Source organism: Atractosteus spatula, chromosome 16 (genome assembly GCF_055471065.1).
Source record: "Atractosteus spatula isolate fAtrSpa1 chromosome 16, fAtrSpa1.hap1, whole genome shotgun sequence".
Classification (NCBI taxonomy): Eukaryota; Metazoa; Chordata; class Actinopteri; order Semionotiformes; family Lepisosteidae; genus Atractosteus; species Atractosteus spatula.
The window spans coordinates 8,191,915-8,218,213 of record NC_142721.1 but is presented as its reverse complement, the minus strand read 5'-3'; the positions used below and the strand labels follow the sequence as shown (position 1 = coordinate 8,218,213).

General features: G+C 38.0%; 1 protein-coding gene across 5 annotated transcripts; it reads right to left on the bottom strand.

Moving 5' to 3' along the window:
* Window positions 1-110: 110 nt before the first annotated feature.
* LOC148819493 (AMP deaminase 3-like) lies at window positions 111-25,671 on the bottom strand. Of its 5 annotated transcripts, XM_088934523.1 has the most exons (17): window positions 25,501-25,671; window positions 24,539-24,726; window positions 22,939-23,014; window positions 12,335-12,557; window positions 11,239-11,416; window positions 10,088-10,253; window positions 9,150-9,369; window positions 8,049-8,178; window positions 7,647-7,841; window positions 7,101-7,232; window positions 6,578-6,741; window positions 6,199-6,325; window positions 5,046-5,209; window positions 4,300-4,420; window positions 3,385-3,558; window positions 2,545-2,655; window positions 111-2,034 (listed from the first exon to the last, which is right to left on the bottom strand). In XM_088934523.1, the coding sequence occupies exons 3-17, from the start codon at window positions 23,003-23,005 to the stop codon at window positions 1,858-1,860; spliced, it is 2,349 nt and encodes a 782-aa protein (XP_088790649.1). In that variant the 5' UTR covers window positions 23,006-23,014; window positions 24,539-24,726; window positions 25,501-25,671; the 3' UTR covers window positions 111-1,857. The 5 variants fall into 5 exon arrangements, with proteins under 5 accessions (XP_088790649.1, XP_088790652.1, XP_088790653.1 ...); XM_088934526.1 differs by lacking the exons at window positions 22,939-23,014; window positions 25,501-25,671 and having other exon boundaries at window positions 24,539-24,689; XM_088934527.1 differs by lacking the exons at window positions 22,939-23,014; window positions 24,539-24,726; window positions 25,501-25,671 and adding an exon at window positions 19,313-19,441.
* Between the last annotated feature and the right edge of the window lie 628 nt (window positions 25,672-26,299).

The window sequence follows — 26,299 nt, the reverse complement described above, 5'->3', positions numbered from 1 at the left end:
ATTTCTATACATTCACATTCCTTTTTAATTTCATTTCACTGTTCCATTTTTCTTTTTATTCAAAATGTATTATGGTTGAATAGAATTTGTTTTTAGAAGACAAAAAAAACTGCAAAAAAAATTCAAGTTTATTTAAACCATTTCCCATACACACCGATAAAAGGCAGTCGTAAACAATGTACATATGAATACTGGGAACATGCAAACAAGCCAAACTGGTTTTGCTGCATGGCATTGGATGTTGGAGCACGCTTGTGAAGGTTAACATTTCCAGAAAGATAATCCAGCTGTTTGGTCTACATTATGTGCTAAAGGTGATCTTTTGCTAACAGATGTCTCCAACATACAGTATGAAGTCAACATTATACTAGTTTTAAAGTACCATACTACTACATTATATATTTGATTACATTTAATTGTCCCTCTTAATGCATAAAAAAAAGCATATCCCAAAAAATATAATCCCCTTACAAAAAATGAAATGAAATCCTTACATCATAGAACTTCAAAGCTTGGTAGTGTACAGTATACCAGAACTTGTTACACAGGGTGCAGTGATTATATGAAATTAAAATTGTTCAGCAGTTTTTGACAATTGTAGACTTTTTAAAAAGTGATTGAGTCCTCCCTTTTGCTTTTAATGCAGAACATTACATAGGGCCCATCATATATGTCAAGTATAATTTGTTTAGAACAGCAGTAACAGGTTTTGTTGGACTAATTTGCATTAGTGCTCGTTCCTGATGCTTCCTTTGTTGCTTAGGGCTGGCATGTGCTTTCTTCATAAGCACGTTTTTATGTGCTTAAACTGGAGAGTGTTTAGAAGTCTTGAATAGAAGCTACTGCTCGCTGTAACTCCCTCATTGCTAGTAAAGCACCACAATATGCACAGCCCTTTAATGCATAAAACCAAGTTTTTACTCTTAAAATTGCACAGCTTTTTTAAAGGGTATATTTAGAAATGATACTATCACCACATGCAGTCCCTTAAGCTCCTCTCCCCTTTAACTGCCCTTTACACCCTTCTCTGTTTTTTTCTAAATACAGCAGATTTAGAGAGGGGTTTGCTGCATTTTTCCAACAGGTCAATTTGCTGTAATATTGTGAAGATACTAGGCCTTTCTCCAGGTAACAAGTAACACAAACTTTATATCTGTTTATGTGCATGCATTCCCTTCACCTGTGAACTATTAAGAGTTCCAAAAATATATAAATTGTGAAGATTCTTAAGAAATCGTTACACTTTGATCTTCTTTCCCAACATCTAGCTGTATTTTATTATATTTTGCATGCAGCCATCTTTGCCTCTATTTGTATGCAAGATAAGCAGTCTTCTAAGGAAGGGAGAAGCAGGAGTGGGACAAACCTAAAGTTCTTTTGGAATGCAGAATTTTGACTCCATTCTTCCAAATTTGTACTCATCTGAGAGGAAGTGTTGAGCACATGTCTAATATTAAGGTAGAGCAGAAATTGTATCCACTAACGCTGAGCAAATCCAGGGTGCTCTTGCAAGTTGATGGTGGAGCAGTGGGTGGCGCCCTTCTCTCTTCTGGAAACTGTTGTAAGTGCCTGTTCATTTTTAGTTGAACTGTTTTTAGGATCAATCCGCTGAAAACTTCCTCTCAGTATTAGCTTAAAAAGCGTACACTGAAAAACATATCAAGGCAATGCTTTCTTCCAAAAGGCACTAGGGGAAAAATACAAGTCGTAAAAAAGAATGATTTAACCCAAACTTTAAAATGGGTGATTTTTTTTGTTGTTTTTGTGTATGCTCCTAGGACTGCATATAAAGATACTGTACTATTTGAAAAGAAAATCCATGCACTGATGCAAAATTTCTTTAGCCATTTCTTGTAATTACTCTGTCTGTGCAACTATGGCCTCCGTTTTTACAGCATCTACCAAAAAGCTGAGCTCATTGCACATGGTTTCATATCTATAGGCCATGCGAATCTGGGCAACATTGGTCTTCCGAATGTCATTACCCGCTGGACCGTTCTGCAGGTAGTTTTCCCCTAGGAAACATTTCTTTTCCTGCAAAAAAGGAGAAACAAAGTTTTTTGTTTTTAAAGGAGCAGGTCTAAATGAAGTTCACTTAATATTCTGTTAAAAAAAACTTGTTATATAAATGAATTTTGCTTAACATTCAATCACAATGATATTGTTACGGTAGCCTTCACAATTTTTGTATTAATTTTGTTAATTAATGTATTAATTAATGTATCACAAGCATTTTGTAAGTACTTTTCTGACTGCATGTGCCTCAAGAGTTGTTGCATAAATCAACTGATACAATTGATTAAATTACTTTAATTGATTTCAGTAAACTTGTAAATATAACAATGAAAAAATGTATATTTTAATTTAATAATAATAATCGAGTGCTCTGTTTTTATATGGTTAATGTGATGGAACCACAAAGTACCAGGTCAAAGTGACTTTTAATGAAACCGAATGATAGTGTATCATTAAAAAGGAGATGAAACTGAATTAATCTTCAGGCCTATCATGAGAATGAGGTGTTGAATGAAGAGAAAGCTCTACCTCATGCGACAGACCACTCTGGACCACACTGTTTCTTGCGATTTCACAGACGTCACAGGTACTGAGTTTCCACAGCTGAGCAGCAATAGCATACTCTTCCATCAGAGGTTCCTGCAGCCACAAAGAGCTGGGTTTCACATACCGCACTCCGTGTCCAATCATGCGTTTAATAATGCATTGACTAGCATCGAGAGGGAGCTAGCTTTCAGCAGGTTCCGTGAAATCGAAGTGTTCCTCTTATTACTTAAGTCTGTAAACATCTGTTAAGCTCTGACAGTAGCAGTAAATATATCTTTCAGCCTGTGCAATGATGTAAAGATTCAGACCTTGGTGCTAATCTTCTTGCCTGTCAGTAAACCGCTGCCCTGTCCTCTGTAATCTTTATGTTTGTTTTGTTGCTATGCTGGATACAGATAAATCTTAGATTATACTCAATTATATTGTATATAAATGTTGCTTCTAGTTTGTTATTCAGCTTAATATACACCCATTAAAAGACCCATTCTGCCATACTATAAGAACTTTTTAGGACAGAGGACACAAAAGGAAACTACAGCCAAAATGCATTTAAAATTGAAAGGCATTTCTTCACACAAGAGCAGACTGCACAAGCTACCTAGCCAGGTCGTGGTTACTGTGGCTTATTTAAAGAAAGAACCACGGACGGGATCCTCAGATTACTTGGCTACTAAAAACCAAATTAGTTTGATGGGTTGAATGGTCTCTCATTTGCAAATGTTTCCAAAAGTGTTCAATATGGTGAAGATATACTTTTCTGGCTGTATGTAAGGTGGGCAACAGCTCTGTATGTAACCCTTTAAAAAAAAAAAAGGGTCTTACCTTAGTATAGTGAAACTGCATGGGATCATCAGTGGACAGAGACACACAGAGCCCTTTGTGCAGGAACTCACGCAGTGGGTTCTTGGAATACTCCAGGAACAGGCTGTTGTTGCTCAGTGGTGACATGGCAATAGGGATCTGAGCCAGGTAATACAGGTACTGGAGCACTGGGCTCTGAAAAGGGCGTAATAACATTTACAGGAACTTGTCTTTTAGTCTACTTAAGCATACTCCAACACACGTACTATATTTCACTCTGCATGCAATTATGGTATTGATCCTTTATTAAAAACCCACCGAAGAAAGGCTTGGATTTATCTCTCCTTTAAAAATGAGCTACAGGTCATTGTAATTCTTAGTTATTGATTTCTGTGACCAATTAATGCAAAGAAGTCATGACAATGTTTAAACTATTTTGTATTTTTGCATGTATTCTTTTTTATATATAAATATACTCCAATTCTTTACATTACATTTAGTTCTTCTGATGACTAGAGTGGTAAGTAGTATGCATATATTTGAATGTGTAATCAGATTAAAGAACATTTCCTTTTAAATGGTTTTTATCAGTCTAAAAAAGGCCATAAAAAGCAAAATGGTTGCAAACAATTTGGGCTTTCTACCTTGTGACTTGAAACAGCTGTTGCTTGGACTTTTGAGGAACATTGATTGTGAGCTGCCAGAAATGCATTCATATTGATAAATACATATTTCATCTTGAACAGTACTATTGTTTCTACTAGCTATTTCAATTTAGCTCTTGAATTTGCATTTGTAACCACAATACAGCTTACTGTACATATCTCTGGCTTTTCAGACAGCTCTGGGACAGTTTCCCCTTTGTTCCATCTACTGTAAATGTGCCAGCAGGAGTCCTTCAGGGCTTTGCACTTGGATGATCAAGTACAACAGTACCTTCTTGAGGTTCAGCCCATGCGAGATGTTGTCTGCCGTGAGGAAGGCAGAGACCAGGTGAGTGATGGAGCCAGCCTCCCCACAGTGTGGTCGGAACAAGAAAGTGCTGAGTCCTCTCTCCCTGTGGCAGTAGAAAGAACGTGCTTAATGGAATAAGCCATAGTACACATTATTTATTTACATACTGTACTTGCTGTGCCTATTCAATCACTGAGAGAGCCAAAGAGCTCTGCTCTTCATTTCTGCAGCACAGCAGAAACCGTCTTACACTTATTAGGTCCTGCTTACATAAACAAGTTAGACAGTGCATACTGAAAGAGGTGGAAACTGGACAGTGGCCTGGTGGAGCAGATCAGAGGTTGCTCTGACATTCCCAATATACATTGGTGATGCAGCAGTGTGTGGGGGTTGTCAGCCCAGGAACCTCCAACATTGTCTAGTGACTCCAGAAACTGAGATTTTCATGCAGAGGATTGTTCATATTGTCACTGTCTTTCACAGTGAAACTGCTCTCGTTCCATTGAATTAGAAGATTTGTAGTCCGTACTGTTACTTACTCTTTTAAAATAATAGTAGGATTGTTTCCAATACTTAGGGTTCAGTCTTAATTTACATATACATAGGAGGTACTTAATGTCTGAGTTTCCGTTTCTACCTGCTATAGTGTATTCTTTTTTCCCCACAGAAGGATCTTTAGACTAGAGCCGTTTCCTGACACACATGAAGGAGTAGCTTCAGTCACTTACTTCCTGAGGTTGTTGAGCACCATGATGTTGGCGTACATATAAAAAAGGTAGTAGCTGTAGGGTGGGTTTTCATCTATGGTCCACGCCTCTGGTTTGGGACTCATGTGGGAGAACATATGGTCACTGTGCTTGGACTCATCGTCCACACTGTCAAATCCTGTCACCTGTGAAAGATCAAAACCATGTACTCAGACACACAAACAGTTGAGTGAAAGAAGTAGTAATGATTTCTTAAAACGTATAAGTAATCATGAGATTTGTTCAAATATGCACTACTGAAATCATCAGTTTTTTCCTAGGAGGCGATGAAAGAACTGCTTTTGAAGAGTAGTTATATAAAACTTCAATGCACTCTATTTAATAACTGCATCGTAAGCAATGGGGAGCATTATTAGGATTTTCATAAATTCTAAGTAAACTACTTCACATAAATGAAAGAAAATATTACTCTGCAGATTAAACTTTCCAGTTCAGGTAGACAGATCTATTTAAACATCTCCTTTCTGTGGCAAATAATAGTAATACACTGGTCTTTCTGTTAAGTGATTTTAGTTCATTACACAAACACATTAGTTTAATTATGCACTGCCCCATGAATGCCATATCTCTAAATCCATTTATCACGGAATATGTGCGTCAGAAAATGTAGGTTGTGTTAAACCAAGATATACATTATTGTACATTCTATTTCTTTTTATAAAGAAAAGAGAGAAATGTTTTTATTTTCAAAAATAAAAAAATTGATCTCTTGCATATATACAATTTTAACAAGTGTTGTAACTACAAAATAAGAGGTATTAATAAGAGACATGTTAGAGTACAGGAATAGCAACTATCCTGTCTATAACAGGTGCAATGCATCTAAAACTATGGGTCTTTTAACATCTTTAATAAAACAATAAACAGTGCATAACGTAATCTGTAGAAATAATTTATATTGTACAAATTCTGTACATCATTTTAATCATTTTAAATCAATTTGAAAACAGTTGTAGAGATTAAGTAATTATTCTCTAGTAAGCCGGTTAATTAGCCTGTATTTTGGGAAGTACCTATTAACACTTTCCCAAGAGGTTTAAGAGAAAGAAATTACTCTCCATGTAGGTGAGAGAAAACAGACAACTGGGTAAAGAGCTGCTGCATCTGTACTCACATATTTCAAGAAGAGGTGTAGCTCCTTATGCTTCTTTGGATTTACTGTGGCCTCAAAGAGAGGCATGAAAATGTTTTCCAGCATTTTTGCAAAGCTTGGTACAATTTTCTTTGATTTAAAGATGTCACTGAAAAAAACCAAATTAGATTATATTCCTTAAAAAGATAAAGCCTGTTTGATATTAGACTTGAATTACTTTTAATCAGGTAAAAGGCATTCTAGACTGTTGAACACTAATTTCCTATCTGTAAGAAAAGGTGAGTAAAGACTAGCATATTTAAAGTTAAAAAAATAATAAACCATAATTTTGGAGGTGGAAATATTGTGGTACTTATTGGTACCATAGTTTACAAATTTAAAACTACTGAACAGCACTTACTATATTCTTGGGATCTGGATGATCCAGCTCATGTTGGGTGAATACACTTTGTGCAGGATAAACCACTTTGCAAGGCTATCCCACTCATCTGGAGAGCGCCCATAGATTGATAATCGAGGCTCTGCATACTGGTATTTACTCTCTTCCAAGTCATGTGCAACTTCCTAGGGGAAGAGAGGCCCAGCTTCATTGTCTAATATTATAATACCACTCACCAACTTTGTTACAAGCATGAGATTTTTTTCCCCCATCTATAACAAAGTCAGTTTTACATGATGGTTGAACCCAAGATGATAAAGCCCAGTCATCATGTTTCTCTTGTATTCCATCTCCTCTCTCTCCCTTTGAGGTCAGCAGCTGTAGCACCTGATCAAAACATTGTGCTGCAGTGTCATAAAGGATAATTGGCCTCAAACTCTTTTAGAATATAGTATTATTTCATTGGAATGGAGAAAAACAATGGAAAATCATTGGTTGATCTTATACTTTTTTTTTTTACTGGCCTTTGGTTTGTTCACGGTACCTTGATGAGACTTGCAAAGTATTCTCCTTGAGTGTAGTTGTCAGTTTTCAGGTAGATCTCCCTGAGTTCACTGGCACCCACTGGGTTGTACTTGGAATTAAATTTGTCAAATCGGTGAAACGTTTGCCTCCCCTGTAAATTGAAACAGACAGGTCCAACCAAAAATCTATGCATTATCCTTTGAGCTCAGGGGACACTTAAGCACATTATCCCCAATACAAACTTCACGAGAAAAGTTCGGCTTTTAATATTCACAGAAGTACTGAGAAAAGTGATAGAAATGTGAATGAACTCAGATGCCTGCCTGCTTGGGTAATGGGCAATTATAAAAAGTATGTACAGTAAAATAACTATGAGCAGATGTGAAGAGAAAGTTTTAACAATTGTCCATACTGATGCCCACATTTGCATTTTATTAAATGTGCTGCTCAGTAGAAATTCTATACCACATACATTTACATAAGCAAATCACTGTTTTAGTAACTTTTTATAAAACATTAGTTGAATAATTCTCCTTAAGAAGCGCGTGTTGTCTTAAAGGCTTACCGCGTGCACATCTAGGGAGTCCACAGTCAGGTCATAAGGGTCCATGTGAAGGTTATCAAACACCTGCTTCAAAGTGAGCTTTTTTCCTCCCTTCTCCATCACCACCTTATCCGCATCGTTCTTGTACGTGCTTTGTATGAAGTTCAGTAGGTGCTTTTGGTTCATGCAGGCTGCTGCATGAATGTGAGTATCTACCTAAGATTTTAAAAAAAGGCAGATGTTAATCCTCTTGAAAATCACTGGAAAACCATGGAAAGATGTCCACTGCATTCATTTCCATACAGCTACAGAAGAGTGTCTCGCAGTTACAGCGGCACTTAAAGTTTTAGAAGTCAGGTTTAGATGCCTCGTCTTTCTGTTCTGCAAATATCGTCTCGAAAGCTCAGAAAAATGAACACAAACCTTCCTGACGTTATAAAAATCTCTATGAGGGACACTCTTCAGTTCTTTAAGCTCTGCTATTTCATTCAGCATCTCATGAAGGTAGAACTTTGATGCCAGGAAGTTCAGTCGTCTATGGCAGTAGGTTTTTCTGTCAATACACAAGGAAAAACATGCGAGGCCAAGAATACGTTATATGTACTTTCTCAATACACAGAAAAATGAAAAAAAGTCTCTGACAGCAGGAGCAGTCTAGTACATTTCTTAGATGATTGTAATGGCATGTTTGTTAATGTACTACAGAAGCCACACACGGTGTCCGTTTGGTCATTATGATGATTTTCAATAACTCGAAAGCAGAAAAAAAGAGCAGAGATTGCCTGTACAATGCGCACCGAGTTCTCCAGCCCCTGCCACACAATAATACAAAGATCTCCTTAACCATGTTGCCTTTTTCCAATAGGTTAGATGAAGTACTGTATATGAAAAAGTAGGATATGGGATTAGAAAACATTGATTAAATGGCAAAAAGCCTAAACTCAGCGGTATAATGGTGTCCCTTTTGTGGCTTCCGAGATATCACAACTTCCATTACAATGTTGTGAAGATTCTGGATTAATGCTTTTCAATGCATGTTCAATTTTCAAAGCAGTTAAATTGCATTTAATAGCATTTAATAGCATATGTAGCATTCTGAGAATACCGTAAAACCATAAGGCAGGACTAAGAGGAAAAGAGCTACATTTGTCAAATGGAATTAACGGGGATTCGTGTAGAGGCTGTAAAAGGAGCAATATACTGTACACCCTTTCTTGGTTTGTAGCTAATGTAAGGCAAAGCACCATATTTACTGGGATGTCTGCATTAGAAAGATTTTATCTCATATCTGAAGAGACTTATAGTAGTTTAGCAATTAAACATCATTGGGAAGGACTTTCTTCCGGACTCTAAAAGAAATGCTTTTAAACAATTATTTATTTAGTACCCCTCCACAGAGGTATAGTTAGGAAAAAAGTTTTTTCCAGGGCTATTTTTACCAGTTACACCAGTGTGCCATACGTTACTTTGCATTAGTGGTATAGTTTTTGTTTTCATTCACAGCATGTTGAAAACTCCACTCACGTAGGCCCGTCTGCGATCATGGCGAGAACCTGGCTGAGGTCTATGGCGAACGTCTCCAGGTCAGGGTAGGGCAGGCTCCTCGGCTGGTTCTGCTTCACGGCCTCGGCATCGTCGTACACAATGATGATGCCATCCTTCATCTTCAGCTCGTAATTCAGATTTTCTGGCACATCATCCATGCTGTAAGGGTCTTCCCCTTCTTCTGGGCAGGGAGAAATGTCTAGGGGGAAGGGTCATGATCTCATTAATCTTCCAGTGTAAACAGTGGAAAACTACTCCCTATAATGCATTTCACTCACACAACCCTTTAGGCTGGGCCCCTTCTAAAAATATACGGTACAGTAAGCTGTCCAATGGCGGATATGCTCTTCATACAGCGGTATTTTTTTACGTCATGGAATTTCTCATAATCAAACACATATCACTTAATTGCTTATTTGTGTGCCTGTATTTATTCTAAAGATGCATGCTATACATTTCAGATTTGACGTGCTGGGTCCTATTTTCCCCCAGTTTGCCCACTTCAGAGTTCTTTGCCAACAAGGAAATCAGATCTTTTGCTTACACGTGTAAGAGTAGCAGTGTGCCTGCAAATTAAAAATTTAAATTTTTAAATTTTACTACACTTTTTCATTCATCCTGCTATAGTACTTTTCATTGTTACATTTAAACAGACAAAGAGAAAAGCAATGTCCAATTCCACTTATTTTAATCATATACTGTACGTTACATAGTCAGTACTGTATGAACATTTGTATAGTTAAAAAAATGAGGTAAGAGATAGAAATTATCCAGTATTTAATTACTGACAGTTATTAAATAAGCATTTATTACAAAGGCGGAAATATACAGCAGAGAACCAAGAGCATTTGTTGCATTTTAATGCCCTTTATATTTCTGATCTTTAGTATTTGATCTACAGTATACAGTAACAGTACCTGGCATAACCTCGTCCTCCTCTCTCCACTTCTCATTTTCAGCACCGCGCAGGAACTGGGCTGTGGTCCTGGGAAACCGGTGGTAGGCCAGTTTTGAATACTTCTCTCGGATATACAAAGCTTTCAACAGACTTTTTGAAGCCTGCTCGTAGTCCTCCACTGTGATCTGAAAGGAAGCGTTTTAAAATTCAAGCATGTTACAGTTCTTCCAATATTGCACAAGTCTTTTATTCTGTCTGTCATAATTTTACGGTTTTGGAAGTTGCTGATCCATGTACCAATATTCATTCTGCAAGGGCTTGAAGTATTTTGTGATCTCTCAGTGAAAACAAGTTGGAAATGCCTAGTATTTTTCTGTTTACATGAATATTATTTTATAATTTCTTATGAGTTTAGTAAGCATTGAAATGATTGTCATACGATCGATGGACTTTAAAGGCTTCAGTAATCAAAGTGATTGGAGGCATTTTTAGGTAACGCCTCTTTTGTTGGTGGGTTTCCGTCTACTAACTGTCTACTGCAGTAAATAGATCAGGGAGTGGTATAAGGATTATCTTTAATTAAATTATGCAATTTGTAACAAAGGTTTGGTAGAGACAACAGTAGCCAAGTTCAATTTCCCTCAGCTGTCCTAACTCTCATCTTAATTAACAAAAAAAAACACCACACTTGAGACTTATCTCCTTCACATTCATCTGCTGCACCCCTCCTCCACCCCTTGGTCTCTCCTCCCTCTACTTGGGCGTCCCACGGCCAGGCGACTGGACCTCAGCCAAGCGAGTTAAGCCAAACATTCAGTAAATATTTTTTTAATATATTCAGTTCTTGGGTGTTGTTATTCCTCTCGAAAACATTTTTGGCACCACATGCTACAGGTACACATAGTCCTCAACGATCCTCACCTCATTTCTTAATCTGACATCATGATGCAGCGTAACCGATCAAACGGCTATGATTCAGCTGTTTCATCTCATTGCATGAGATGGTACTGCGCCTGGCTCTCGCCAGCCAGTGAGGGGAAAAGGCACGAACAGATCGGTCTCTGAACAGCTGTGTTAGTGGTATGAGTATGAGGTATGCAGTATGAGTTCGGATCAATTAGCTTCAGTGTGGGGTCAGAATCAGACAGAGCGAAGAGAGAGTGTCGTTACCCCTGCACAGTAATCTCCACTGATGGTGACCCTCTGGAATTCTGGGACATTGTCCAACATTGACGTGGGGGGAGAGGTGGGTGAGAGCAGAGGGGTGACCACTGACAGGGCCCATTCTGGATTGACAGGAATCTGCAAGGACATAGACTGGGAACGGATCAGCTTGAAACTCTTCTTCCTGAAAAAGAAAACAATGCCAACAAATGAAAACCTTTACTCTCAGAGAAGACTATACCTGCTTGGACATACCTAATGATAGAGTATGTTCCCAAGCATACCTGTCACTTTTGCCATAGGGACATGTCTGTGGAGCAGTAATCTGAATAGATCCTTTTTGATTTAGAAATGTTGATATAATAGGATTGTTACAGTGAAATTAAAGTATAAATCCCCTGGTCCTATATAATCTTCTGAGTATCCCCAACTTGATTTTCCTTTATTAATCAAGATAGCATTGTACATTTGTGCTACTGTAAATCCTAATTTAAACTGAAATTTTAATTTGCTGATTTTACCATCATTTACCATCAATGGACATTTTAAGGTGCTCAACATAAATACTTTTATCCACATTTCCAAAAAAAGTGAGACACAGCCTTGTCATTATTCAGCTTCTTCTGTAATTCTTTGCTGTGTGTTTTAAACTCAGCTGCAGACTGTTCTGGTGTTTGAATTTACCATTGAATACGTTACAAATAAGTGGTAATAATACAAGACTGAGACCAATATTTTTCTTTAAATTACCACAACCTAGAAAGCAAATACTACTGTCCCAAAATAACTTAGCCCATATGTTTCCATTTATTGAACATCTTGAACGTTCAATAACTGTTGCTGCTGTAACTCATTCTCCTAGCAAGATTGTTTTCTTTGTCCCCGTTAATTAAACGGGGCCCCTTAAATGCAAATGTGTATTTACAGACAGGTCTTCCACTCTGCTGAGTGTATCAGTCCCCAACAAAAATATTTCCTTTAATGAATTGTTGTTAAGACGTGTCAGTTAAGGAATCAAATCCCGCATGTTGAATAAAACCATACTTTGCCCTGCCAGAAGCGGGGTCGTTGTGAACGTGTCCCGTGGGGCTGGTCAGCTCACCTCTTGGCGGTCTCCTCGGAGTGCTGCTCGGCCAGCTCCTTCTGCAGCTCGCGCTCCTTGGCCTGGTGCAGGCCGATCGGGCAGTCCTCCTCCACCGTGAAGAGGGACAGCGCATCCTTGTTGCCCTCCTCCCGCAGCGCGGAGGCGTACACCTTCTCCGCTATGCGGCGCACGTTCTCGTCCACCTCGCTCAGGGAGACCTTGGGGAACTGCCGCGGCATCTCTGCAACCGCAGACCACAGTCAGGCCCCGCTGTCCCCAACTGGGCTCCTCACCAGCAATGGCCATCGTGACCCGACAGACACGGTGCCTCTTCAAATTTTCATCATTTAAAGCAGTTCAGCATCTGAATCCCGTTTTAGTTCTTGGGCTAAAAAACTTGCTCCGTACTCCGCTATACAGTACCTGTACCTTTCCATGTATACTATATTTCTTATGATCAGGGTGTAAAGTGATGGGAGGCATTTATTTGATAACATCTTTAAACTGCATGTAGTTTAACACAATCAGCATTATGGTGAAAATAGGGCCTTGTGTAATAGTTTCTCATTGATTTGCTACATTTGCAACTACTGCAGCTCTACTAAAAAGCTATCAAGTGTTCTCTGTTTTTTACATAAGTACTCTATTGTGCTTATTTAAAATTTGTATTTTATCATTGTATTTGCAATCTACCCCAAGAACTGAGAACTCATTTTCTCCTAGTCCTCGGTCTAATACATTTTTTGGACACAGACCAAAGCACATTTAAATTAAGTGAAGAGCTATAGAGGTTGAAAACAAAAAAAGGTTGTTTTAGCAAATAGTTCACAGACTGCTAATGCACTTAAAAGAGCTTTCTCCAAGGACTTCAGGTTCTAAGTACAGTCATTTTGCACACAAATACAACATAAAACATTTCCAACTTTTTTTTGACAAAACGTTTGCACAGTATATAGCATTGATAGTAAATTGTTTATTTTCATGGTTGAACTCCATATCTTTATAGATTGATCTAGAATATATATTCTACATACAGTATGTATTCTTGCATCTTCAATTCTTCAGAGACTGTGATAATTTCCTTACTATTAAACACTTTTACACCTGCCAGCATAACACTCTCCTGTTACACACACACACAAACAAATTCCTAAGAAACTGGTTTCCAAAAATGTACAGAGACAACACCCAAAATATAATTGCATAAAGTACAATAAGTTTCATATAGGACATGGAATATATTGTGGTTTTCTTCATTACGCATCACAATGCACTTGTTATTGCTGTTCCTGTAAATAAACCAAATTTTGTGTAAGTTTAAAAATTCAGGTTTAAGCTTTTTGGAACAGAGAAATTATAATTTAGTCATATTTAGACTATAAATATTTATAGTTTTAGAATTAACATGAGTTGTTAATGAGTTTACAAGATGATTGTAATGGGTATATAGGTAAATAGGTATTTTTCTTGCTAAAGACACTTAAGAACACAAGCTGAGTTTTAATTGACAATCACCCTGAGTTAAAGTCTCAGGCATGTGACTGGTCAAGTCCAAAGATACTTGCTGTGCATTTTAAAGCTAGTGACCAGTGTGAGCTCTGTGGGGATGGCTTCCACATTACTCAGTAGTATGCATGTAGAAATACAGCTGACTCAATCATAGCAATTGCTTGTTCCATATTATGGAGGAGGTGGGGTGTGAAGTGTTAAAAATTTAAAAATTGTATTACAGTTTTGATCTTTGTCATTTGTGAATTTCAGTGCTGGAAAGTCACTATTAAGAACAACTCATTTCAGAATAGCCACTGAATATTCTATGTGCAGACTTGTTTGTCATCTGGATTTACAGTGCTAATCATAATCAAGCTTTTAACAGTGACCGACCCTAAACAGAGCCACTGCAGAATTGTTGGCAGAGTATTGCAATTGCAGAAGCATGGTGAGGGAAGATCTAAAACCACTAGAGCAAATCAACATGTACAGTAACGCTCTTTGTCTTGCAGTATGCCTGGAGCAGTAATTTAAGGTAAAGCGTACCATTTTCAATCTGGACATGTATTTGTTAGAAGAATTGTAGCATGGTATTTTACAGTTCTGTTACAAGAACTCTAAAGACAGTCAAATGCTAAATGTTTAAAGGTTTTTTTAAAGTATATATATTACAGATTAGCAAACATTATGGAAGCATTCCTGCTTTGTAGCCCGTCAGTGTTCTTTGTAGTGCAAATTGGATTACTATCTCTGAAAAATGAGGAGAACATTACTCTAGCACAAGTTACAGAGGAGTAGGCTGTAAGACAAAAACAGCTTACTGGTTCTGTTCTTTGACAGCTGTAAACATGCCATTAGGTTTTCGATCATATGCACTTATTGCCTCATTGCAATTTCAACACCTTAGTCTTAGTCATATTACAGTAAACACAGCACTGGATAAAAACACTGATACTCCTGCACAGTATCAAGTTAGCATGCATTATAACTGATGTGTGCATTAGCAGATGTTTACTGCAATGTTCGGGCACACGTTCACTTTAGAAATAACCACTTGATTGCTAAGGCAAGGGTGGTGTTTGTGTTCAAAAGAGAGTGTAAACTGACTGCTCACAGATTCACAACCTTTTTTGTTTAGGCAGTGCAGTGTTTTACAGCACTGTGCATATATTCTGACTATTCAAATATGATAGCACAACATGCAAATTGTTCTCCTTTCCCAGTTAAACTGCGCTATGTGGTATTTTAAGCATTTCTTAAAAGCTAAGTGCTCTTTAAGAAGCTTATCTGTTTACCATTTAAAAAAAAGTTTTGGTCCTAATCATAAGAAATACACCTGTAGCCAAGTGCAGGGGTGTGTCTCAAAATTCTCCTGCAATACCAGAAAGCCATTTATTCCTGGTAAATGTTGCAGCAACTCTTTCCAATCTTGGAAATTGGTACTACACCCTGGATGGGATGCCAGTTCACTACCAGGCATTCAGAGGTACACAGAGACCTCACTTAATTAACTGGACAGCATGTCTTTTGAGAGGGGAGGAGCACCCAGAGGAAATCGAAGTGGACACAATGAGAATATGCAAGCTTCACACAGAAGAGCTGTGTGCCACCCTGCTAACTGGCACTGCACCAAGCCATCTGCTTTTCACACAACACACCCTTAATTTAAAGCTTCTTAAACCTGTTCTCTCTATGAAGCTGTTGATTCCATGCGAAAAGCAATTTAAAAATGTACCTCATCATTACTACAGAATGGCTGATTTTGACTCCTAGGTCGTTCTAAGTTTTACTGATGTTATATTCAAGCCCCAGCTCCAAGACAGTTTGACACTTGTAGTAATGTCAGACTGCTCTGGGGGCTGCATGTTTACTTATGTTTGTTTCAGCTTAAGATTAACGTAATTCAGCATGATTATTTTCTCAATAGGACATGCATAAAAAACTCTAGGTCTTTTTGGTTGATTACAAATCAATGTTGTTAGTGCTATCAGTGAATCAATTTTATACAAAAATGTATTAAACATTTCAATTTAGTAACTTGGAACAAAAATTGTAGTCCTTCAGGAACAGACATTTTCGTTTACTAGACAAAAGTTAGTACACACCCATGAGTGGGGAAAAATGTCTGCTCAATCTGGAATAATACATAATACTGCTAAAATATAATGTGGTTAATACTACCTTACACAATACTTTGTTTCTCAGGTAGTGTATATGGGACCAGCAGTCTTGTTGGGCAGTTTGGTCCACTCACAGAAAGTTTATGAGGCTTTCTGGGATAGTTTTGCAAAGGTCAGTTGAGGACAGCCAGCATGTATTCAGAAGAACTGGCTAGGTCACGGCACAGGTGTAACTGTGTGTGTCCTTTTAGTTAGGTCAACAAATATCACGTGAAGAGGTTTGTGTTAGCTAAATAACAGCTACATTACATGTCAAGGTTTTAGGAAAAACAGACAAGCTGATACACTGCAGGTGAGGGACATTTTGCTCATTCTTATCCCTGGTTCCCTAATATCTTGGCATTCCTGAGCAGATCAGTGTCACCATTTTAAAATCCATGATACAAACATCAATGGCAAACCTACCACTTTAAATGCAGTGGTAATACAATGGTGTTTTCATTCACAAAACACAATCTCAGATTATTGCATAAACTTTATATGATGTCTCTCCTACTACTATACTGTACATACACCAACTATAAATATGCATATACTGTATAAACTTTAGGTATCACTATAAAATAACAGTAAGGGATTTTCTAAAATGTTTTATGTGCTTTGATAAAGCGATAAGCCTCATTATTCAGGGTTTAAAAAGAGCAGGACATTTTTGATGCGCCAGGAGTTATCTAATGAATCAAGAATGGTTGGCTCTTATTATTACCAGTCTCTAGTTTGCATATAAAACTTACTGTACATACAGGCACTCAATGACACTCTTGTGAAGAAAAAAAGATAAGATTGTTAAAGTCTTCCTTATGAAAAGCTGTATTCTTTACATAATTTAAAGCCACTTATTGTGGCTTTATGATAAGAATTTATATCAATACAAAACTTATTATACATGGTAAATTGTCTCTTAACGTGTGCTGAGTTGTTTTAAAAAGAAATCTCGCCTTCTTTCCCTCAGTAAGAGCTATCTGATCCAGATTTCCATGACCCCATCTCAGTAAGGTCAGGACATTTTCCATATTACAAATGAAGACTTGGTGTAGTTCTCATGTGCACTTTTGTATAAACAGTATACACCGAGAGACACTGCAAGCACAACAAATCAATATTGGATCAAAGAGTTGTTTTTAATGCCTCTCTGTAGTTTTGCTTGCTTCCATACATGGCAAACTTCAGTCTACAGCAACTGAGATCAATACCCAGGGATTTAGAGGTTGGCGACTTTAGTGTATTTCAAATAATGTCCTAATACTCCCATGTTTCTTCACAGTATACAAGGATGAGAGAGCAGGGTCTGGGTGTCTTTGGAACTGTTATACCATATTTTTCTTTAAAACATAATTACAGCACATCTATCATAAAAACAAACAAGAATATCATTGTGTCCACAGTCTGTGCCAGGGCTAGTTCCCACTACAGGCCACCAAGCAGAGCTCCAGCAAGCTGATCACTTACGTACAGTAATTAGGTCTAATTTTGGAGCAGGGTTAAGTGTCAGAACTGTAAACGGATGAGCAGCGTACGTTCTGTGCACATGGAACTTGAGGTGCCCAAGTGCTGTAAGCGATTTCAACACAGTAAGACATAAATTTAGGACACTGGGCTAGGAAGGAATATCATTGTTTCACCTCTTTCCACACATTTCAGCCCTTCACAAGTGCTAAATGCGAGCAGATTCAGCATTACACCACTGGTGTACTGTACCAACCAGACATGCCGCAAATAAATCCCTTCAACAAACGTGCCTTACCAGCAATAAGCTTCGCTTTTATCAACATTTCAATTAAATTCTTGTCAGTGTGTAAACAACATTAATTAATAACTGAATTATTCATATTGACAAAGGTTTATTGTGGGGGTATTTTTTCCATGCGATATATGTTGTCATTGGTGCGATAATGAGGTGGCCTTGAACAGGGAAAAAGGCTCTGTCATCCACCATTAAGTCAAAAGGCAGGGAAACCAAGAGAAGAAATTATCTCCCTCTGCATACAGAGCCTGAAGGGTCCTATAACCCAGTATTGATTCAATAATGGATTCTCATGAATAACTAATGCCTGCTTCCCTGCCATTAAAAAAAAAAAATCTACAGGATATTTCACTCATTAAACAAACAAAAGACAAAACACTGAATCACAGTTTTAAGTTTATATCTTATGTTCTAGAAGAAAATGTATTATGACCTGGCAACATTTTAAACTCTAGGCACAGGCTGCTTTCTGCTGTAATTTCACTTGGATTCTTTTTTTTTTTAAGAACATTGTACCTCTCATTAAATTCTTAAAAGCCAAGGTCATAAATCCGTTAAATGCTCCTTTTAATCATGACCTGCTGGACCACCCCACACAAAGCAAGAGAGCTTACCTTACCTTCTGGACTTGTCAGTGCCATTTCCATTTAAATATTGCTCGGGTTCAAAAGACCAAGGTGCTGTAGATCAGCCAGCTGTGCTCGGACACTGTATCTGGTCCAGTCCAGCTTTAAAGCTCAAACTGTCGTTGGTGGAGTTTATATTTTCTTGAGTGGCCTCTCTATTTTAAGAGGCCGATGGCATCAGAGGTAATAATCCTTATGGTATGCAACAACAGCAAACATAAGGGAGCTTGTTTCTATCCCTACTATGATTTGGGGCGACTTTTATCACCCACTGAATCCACTGTGATCGAAGGCTCAGAAAACTAAGAAACAACCAACAAGTTTTCCATTTGTAAGAATCCACCGATAAAAAGGAAATGCCATGCGCACAATAACAACGGTGCCTCACATATTGCATTACTCTAACACATCAAGACCACAAAAGCCACACACATTCTGTTTCTAGAACTTGCAAGTGTTTTCCAGGAGAGGGATTGGGTAGCTATCACTAGGGCAAATCTGTTCCAGAGCCTTACTGCAGAGCCCTTACACTGACCTTGGCTTACACCAATAAGCCGCATAATGTTACAGGACTCGCAGCTCAAAATAAATAATCCGTATTAAGTTATTTGGATCTCGGCAAGTCATGTCATTCATCAAAGAAAGAATTTTGTTTATTTTTATTTACCTCCCGCTGAGGGCTGTAACAGATCCAGCCCTGCGATAACTAAAAAGGTTTTAAAACTAGGTGATGACATTGAAATGCCTGCTTGCTGACTACCGTTTCATTCCTACTCCTCCTGTCTGACTACAGATGATCGAAACAAAAGGGGAATGAAACATCCATGTTCTGACAAGGATGCCTGGGCCTTCCGTTTAGAGAACAGGATCCAGTCAATTAGGAATTTATAGCAGATGCAAAGCACAGTAAGCACTACAATCTAAGTGCACAAGCTTTAACTATAAAATATATTACCTTTATTCTTTATTCTGCTTTGGAATGGAATTTAGCCTCCTGCCTTCTCGATCGAAAGCTTCGCAGAGAACGAAAGCCAGAGAGATTTGTTTTTATGATTTCCAGCCCAGCGTATCCTAATACAAGTGCTCAGGCTCAAATTTCCTTTTGAGGAAGTACACGCCTACCTTATAACATGGCTAACCTTCAAACCAGTTCCTATTCAGCATGCCTGTGTTTCTAAAAAGGATCAGTCAAACAATGATTCACTTATACTTTTCTGAGACCTATAAATAACTAACACCTGTAAGTTTAATGAGAGGGAAAAATTCCCCTAAGACCTATATTGCTATCTTTCTTGTTTTATCCTGACAGTTTAAAAAAATAAGCGTTCTGTAAGTACCCAGAAATGACTGAGGATTTTTTTTTCCTTTATTGATGTGGGAGGCTGTAGAGCTGCAAAAACCAATAAGTCAAATGACAGGATGTTTTCATCCTGTTAATGGTAGAAAATGCAGATCATCATGTTATTCACCAGAAAACTGATTTATTGTTGATAGGGTAAACCTCAATAAAGGGTATGAGCCTAGGACTACAGATCAGCAAAATTGCTTTTTCTTGACAACATTCACAAAGTACTGCACAGCTGATAATGTGTATGACCTCTTCCGATTCGCTTATAATTTGATGCACTGTAAAGAAATAAATCACTGAAATGGGTGAAATTAATATAAACAACAGTTTTACCCCTTGTAGTCTGACCTTATCAGGTATTTGAAGCTCAGCAAGGTTAGGCTTAGTCAATACTAGAATGGGAACCGCAAAATAAATTCAGGTTGCGAATGCGAGTACTGCTGGTAGACCAGTAACTGGCGATCTTCTCTCTGGACAAGAATTTCCAAGCAAATGCCCCAGGGACCAAAAACTGAGCTTTAAGATGCCCTATTCTTTAGCTGAGACTTTAAACCAAGCTAATAAGAGTTTATCCTAGTGTCCTGTTTTAATCTATACAGTAGCCTCCTTAAAGCCCCCCCTTAATTCAGGTACTGGATAATCTCTCATGGTGGTGCAGAATGGATGCTGTGCATCACCTAGATGAATAAAGAGAATCCTACTCTATATGTAACACCCTGGGATCCTTTGGGACAAATGCAAGGTATTATTATAATAATAGTATATCCGCTTTCAGCTATGGGGTATCTTACCTCCGATACCTTTTCAAAATTCAGACTGAAACTTCAAGACATGCATGTCATATGAAGACAAATTATCAAGCCCCAGTGGCAGCAACAATTAACTCTATAGAATTATTTTCTGCAGTTTTAAATTATTTTTTAAAAATGTCTCAAAGTTTATAATACAGACTTATTGTAAAAATGTTACCAGATTTGTTTAAAACATCTTATTAATATCTTAATAAAGCCCCCTTGAACCCTTTAAGTCCTACAGCCTGTGACTATGTACAAGCAGGATATAAAGGGCATGGCAGAAAAGCATTGTGTTGGTGTTTTGCTGTGTATACGGTATGTATTTCAAATGCAGTTGCCTGAAAAGTGTTCCTTGTTCTTCTCTGAGGCACTAGAGAGAGAGAGAGAGCTGCTCTCTCTGGTGCCTCAGTTCTGTGATAACTCTTCTGACAGCTAGAGGAAACCTTTTTAAAACTGAAAGAATGAGTCCCTCTGGAAAGGTCCTTGACTATACATATGTAAGACCCTTAAGAGGAAAGAAATATTGGTGAGCAAGATTGTTAAGGAAAGGGGTGTCAGTAGGCACATCCTTCATACTGTAGATCAGTGTACAGTAGGTCCCATAACACACACAAACCTGTCTGAGGATCTAAAGCAGGAGAAAAGCCCTTTATTTGCAGTCACTAGTGTTACCAGCAATTGATTGTAATTATGCTGGGTTTAACATTTTATGATACAGGTTGAAAATAAGAACAGAACATTTACATACACTTAAAATATCAAGTGTTTTGAATTGCAATTAATAAAAATAATTCTTGGCACTGGAACTCTATCAAAAAATGATCCAAAAACACTTTACATATAGGACAGAATCCACTTCATCCACCACTGAAGTGCAGTCATTATGAGCAAGCCATCCTCATACATCAGATAAAGCAGAGAACGGAGAAATTACTTTGCCTGTTAAATTAAGGGGAACTTTAGGGAGGCCAGATTGTGCAACCCTAGAGTGGTATTAAAACTGTGTGGGTTTTTCAAATTGATTTCCAAGAGACAAACTGTTTAAATAAGGTGAAATATGTCAACTGTAACGGTGTTCATTCTATCACTGGAAATTGCAATTGTCAATTTCAGCCATTGTTGAAGCCATTCATTTCTGAGAATTAATGCGTTCTTCTCAGCAAAAGACACTTAAAGATCACTGCATACTGTACCATTCCTTCTACAGTCTTTCTCAGAAAATAATTGACATGGAAGTCTAATGTCCTTCTTGTTCTCAAAACAAGAAGAGTGAATCAACATTAAAGAGTCAATCTTTCAGTACTCTAAATGGGAATTCAGAATGTTTCAATAAGCCATAAAAATGTTATGGAGCACTGCAAACTATACAGTAGGAATCTAAAGTTTAATATACCAACATATGAAATACGTGATACAAAGAGAGGGTGGATTTGAAACTAATGTTTATTGTTCATTATTTTATCTTTGTTCTGCATTTCCGGGTTTCACTGAGTTATGAAACCGGTTAACTGCATCACTATACTTACAATAACTTGTGAATTTGAGATGCTTTTAATGCTACAAACTGTATATTCTATGTGAGCCACCTTAAATAAAGACACTATTGCTAAATAAAGCAATGACTGCTAATGCCAGGCTATGAATATCACCAGGTGTTGGGTATTTTTAGGCAGCACCTATTATAGTAGTCACTCAGCTCAGATGGCATTACAAAGCACTTATAACACAACAACAGCGTTTCAGTCAAATGATATGCTGCCGTGACCATTTTAACTTCCACCTTTTAGCACAGGAAGGACTAATCTCACAATTGAATAGCCTCTGCTAGAGCCCATGACGTCAACCTTGTTTTGACTACAGCAGGTTGGTAAAATACATGTTGAATTTTCCAGTCACGTTTCTCCCTTTATCGTTTTCAGGTTGGCTTGGCGGTCCAGACAACATGTAGTCGATAGGCGACGTGCTAAACTACGTGTTTTTTGCACTGCAGTGTTGGAATGCAGAAGGTCAGGCACCTGTACTGACCCATAATGCACACACCTCTCAACCTCTGAACAAGCCTTGAGAATTGTCAGTTCCATCTCACCATTAGCACACAGCCAGCTTTCCATTACTAACTGGGATCTCATTTGAAAAGTGCCAGAAAGTGCTGACTTTCCATACTGCAAAATGTTCTGAAGTCTATCATTGCTATAATCTATGCTACAGAAAGCTCTGTGGTTTCAACCAAAAGGCTTAAACTCTGTATAATGCAGATTATGCATCAACCCATCACAAATCATATCTCTAATAGGCAACCAGCAGTCATTCTGTTAAGAGTTAATCCAAGCAGTTTAGCGTACTTCCCCAGAGCACTTATATAGCACTGACCTCCAGTCAGACCAACCTAAGCATTCCCAGTTTCCACAAACTCTTCATTATTCCAAGTACTGTACATACCATTTCCAAAGACTGGAGTGGACTGTTGTTTAGAGGAGGCAAAGTCTCTTCTTTTGATCATATTCATCTTCTGATCCTGGTCATTTTGTTGAAAGGAAAACAAGCATTTAGGCCTGACATAACCAATGAATTACAGTGCTGCCCATTAATGATTAACAAACTCAGCCATGTCTAATTAACACTCGGTTTACAGGAATGATAGCAGATTCAAATACATTGGGTAAACCAGGCTACATGTGTAAAACATCATCATCATTATTACTATTAATCACCCTTTTTACATTTGGAATTGGACATTGTTGAGTTAGGAAAGGACCACGCAGAGAAATCATGCAAAGGGCTCCGTTTGTTCTCCAGAGGTTAATGGGCTAGACATCCGAGTGAAATGTTTTTACTGCTGCAGGGCAACTGCAAGGCAGCCCCAGGGCTGTTGACATGAATCAAATGACATCTCTTAGACTTCCAAAGCTGATTTAGATGAGCTACAGAGTGACAAATCCCAGACAGATTAGCTGCATTTTAAATGAGACATGGGTAAGGCGTCACATTCTCAGTGCCTGCGGTTTTAACAGCCCTGAATGTGACCAGTCAGCATGTGGGAGCCAGCAATGAGTTTTCATAGTGCATCCCAAGTCCTGGGTCTTCCTGTATCGTTTTTCTTTACTCTCCGTCTGTGCAATGACATCAGGCCATTCCCTAATCCCATAAAATCGTGAGAGGATAATCCTGTAGGCCAGGCATTGTGTGGAACCACCTTTAAAACAATATAGAATGCATTTTCCAAAAGATTTTTACCTATTATATTTTGGTCCGGGCTTCTACAAAATGGCAAATGAAAACAGTTGAGTTGTTGCTTAAAAAATAAGCAATGCATGACAAATATTTAGAAAAAGGTCACATGTTTACGGGAACATGCAAAATACTTGTGAAAAAGATGGTTGACTGTGCTTTAAGAAAAAAAGCTCATCACTCCACCACAGAGCTGCAGCTTCAACAGGCCACACTCGTGCTCTTCACAGATAAGTGAAAGAGGAAGAAGAAACTCCAGCAAAAATAAAACTAAACTGAAGGCACATTATGCTAACTAGTAACATCAGCAAGGCTAAATTTGCGTTGATCCTTCCTGCAATGCATCTATAAAATGAAAGATGTACTCTGTGCATAACAGTTTTGAATCCCCCCTTCTCATTTCATTTCTGTAAAAGGCAGGACCGTTTGTGACAGCCAGGTCACACAGCACATTACAGAGCACTGAAGCCACAGAGCTTCCATTTCAAGCCAGTGTGTGGTTTCTCCTGTTTGCATTTCAAGTCAAGACTCGCCCAGCAAGCACTGTACCGGTTTTCTCAAACCTGAGCTTGGTTCTGAAAGAAGAAAGCTAAATAATGCCTATGTTTTTTTGCTAACATTTATTAATTCTTGCTAAGCATTATGTTTGTTTCTAAAGAACGACGCAAAATCTTACGGAAACGGTTACAGTATATGGTGTGGTCGATGACGAAAGGGAAATTCTCATACCTAACTACTGTACCGTTTTAGTCGTGACATACAGTAGGGCTTTTTTGCATCAGTGTATGAAACTCAAAAGATGTGTACTTACCTCTGGCAGTCTCAGCTCCTTCTAAGTTTTAACCCTCTTCCTTGTTGTTGCACCGGATATATGAACGTCTTACAATTTCTGCTCTTCTTGCGGTTGTTGGTGATGATAAGCATTTAGCGCAGGGCTCGCGGGCACCAGAAACATCCGACTTAACTCTTTCACTGCCGTTAAGTTTTCAATCTGTCTTACTATAGAAAACAAAGCAAATCAACAACACACAATAAAAAGCAACACTTTTCAATATTAGCTAAATATAATAGCTAATGCTTTTTATGAACAAAATAGGATGTTTTCCATTTGTGAGAGTTCCTTGTAATGAAACGTTTTTTTTTCTTTTTAAAGAATCTACAATTATATTTAAGTAGCTTTCTTCTCGTTCTCCAAAATGATCCACGCACATCTGTGCCCATTAATTCCTGATGATACATGTTCAATTTTATAATTAGGCAACACAAGTTTCCTTATCGGTTGCCTCTCCATATTTCCCCCAAATCGGCCTGTAAGTTTAAAAAAAATGTTTAAATTCAACAAAATTGGCACCAGGTATTCAAAAATTCTGAAGTATTCTAGTTATGCACAGTTAAAGGTAAATTGCGATGTGCTCAGAAAATCAGCACTGGTGTGATCATTATCTTGGCAACCGAAATTTATAGGAAAATGTGTATCATAATTCATTAAAATAAGCCCAACAACGATATTATGTTTACAACAATCCAGTAATTACTTTTTGTCTCTGTACGCATGGAAGTACCTCAATATTACTTCCTGCTATTTTCACACTTATAATGTCAGGAGAAAGGTATTCTTAGTTTTATTCCTGTGCTAATTGAATATAATATTAATGGTTTAGAAACGTCATTTTAATTTTGCATCCTGGTCTTTTAGCCTTTTGCATCCGGCTTGCTTTAACAGTTAAAACAAACTCCCTTCACAGGTATCACGAGGCGGGTGTGTCACCTTACCTGGAGTTACCAGTTTTTTGTTTAAATAAAGTCCAGACTCACACAAATGCAGAGATTACACGAAAACTGCCTTAACTTCTATCTTTAAGTAACTGCAGAGACCAAAATAATACAACACGTTTCCACTGACAATTGACACCGTTAGGACAAAAAAAAAACGCAGGAAAGGCATTGATGTTCTTAAATCAACGATTTTAGTTCCTTTTTACTCTATGCTTAAAAAGTCAAAGGGCGTCATCTTCTGGATATATGGTGTCATTACTTCTTCAAACGATAAATGTAGGACAGCTGTGCTTATATGAACGCAGAGGTGACTTGTTTCAATTTGAGAGTTATTGTGGAACCGGCTTATTGATCTAAATGAAAGAACTAATTACAAATCTGGATACCCGCATATGCTGAAGTGCACTCTCCAATACGATAGTGCAGCGGAGTCAGATCAAACTGACCTTGGGTAATTCAATCAAAAAGAAGTTGTGAGATCTTGTCTGGCATTCTTAAATTTTCGTGCCTCCCTTTACAGAAATACGGTTAGCGGATTAACACAAGCCTCTTAAACTGGCAATACTACAAAAGGCATCAACAGATACTTAACCAAGAATAAGTGAAATGCCTTTTTGACTAATGATGAGAGCAAAGGTACTTACAAACTGGCATAAAAGGGCTGCTGTATTCTCTGTGATGGGATTTACTAATGTTCAGCCTGTACTGAGGCCGAGCGTCTGAGCTCCTCTGGTATGAAGAGTAAATCTCGATTCACGGTTCTGCAGGCGCCAGGTTAAGGTTCGGGCTAATCGCA

Excerpts from the sequence above, each read along its gene's own strand:
- LOC148819493 (XM_088934523.1), bottom strand. The coding sequence starts at position 23,005 with ATGAATATGATCAAAAGAAGAGACTTTGCCTCCTCTAAACAACAGTCC. Across the intron at positions 12,558-22,938 it reads CACTCCAGTCTTTGGAAATG|AGATGCCGCGGCAGTTCCCC; the intron begins GTATGTACAGTA and ends CTGCGGTTGCAG. Across the intron at positions 6,326-6,577 it reads ATCCAGATCCCAAGAATATA|TGACATCTTTAAATCAAAGA; the intron begins GTAAGTGCTGTT and ends GGTTTTTTTCAG.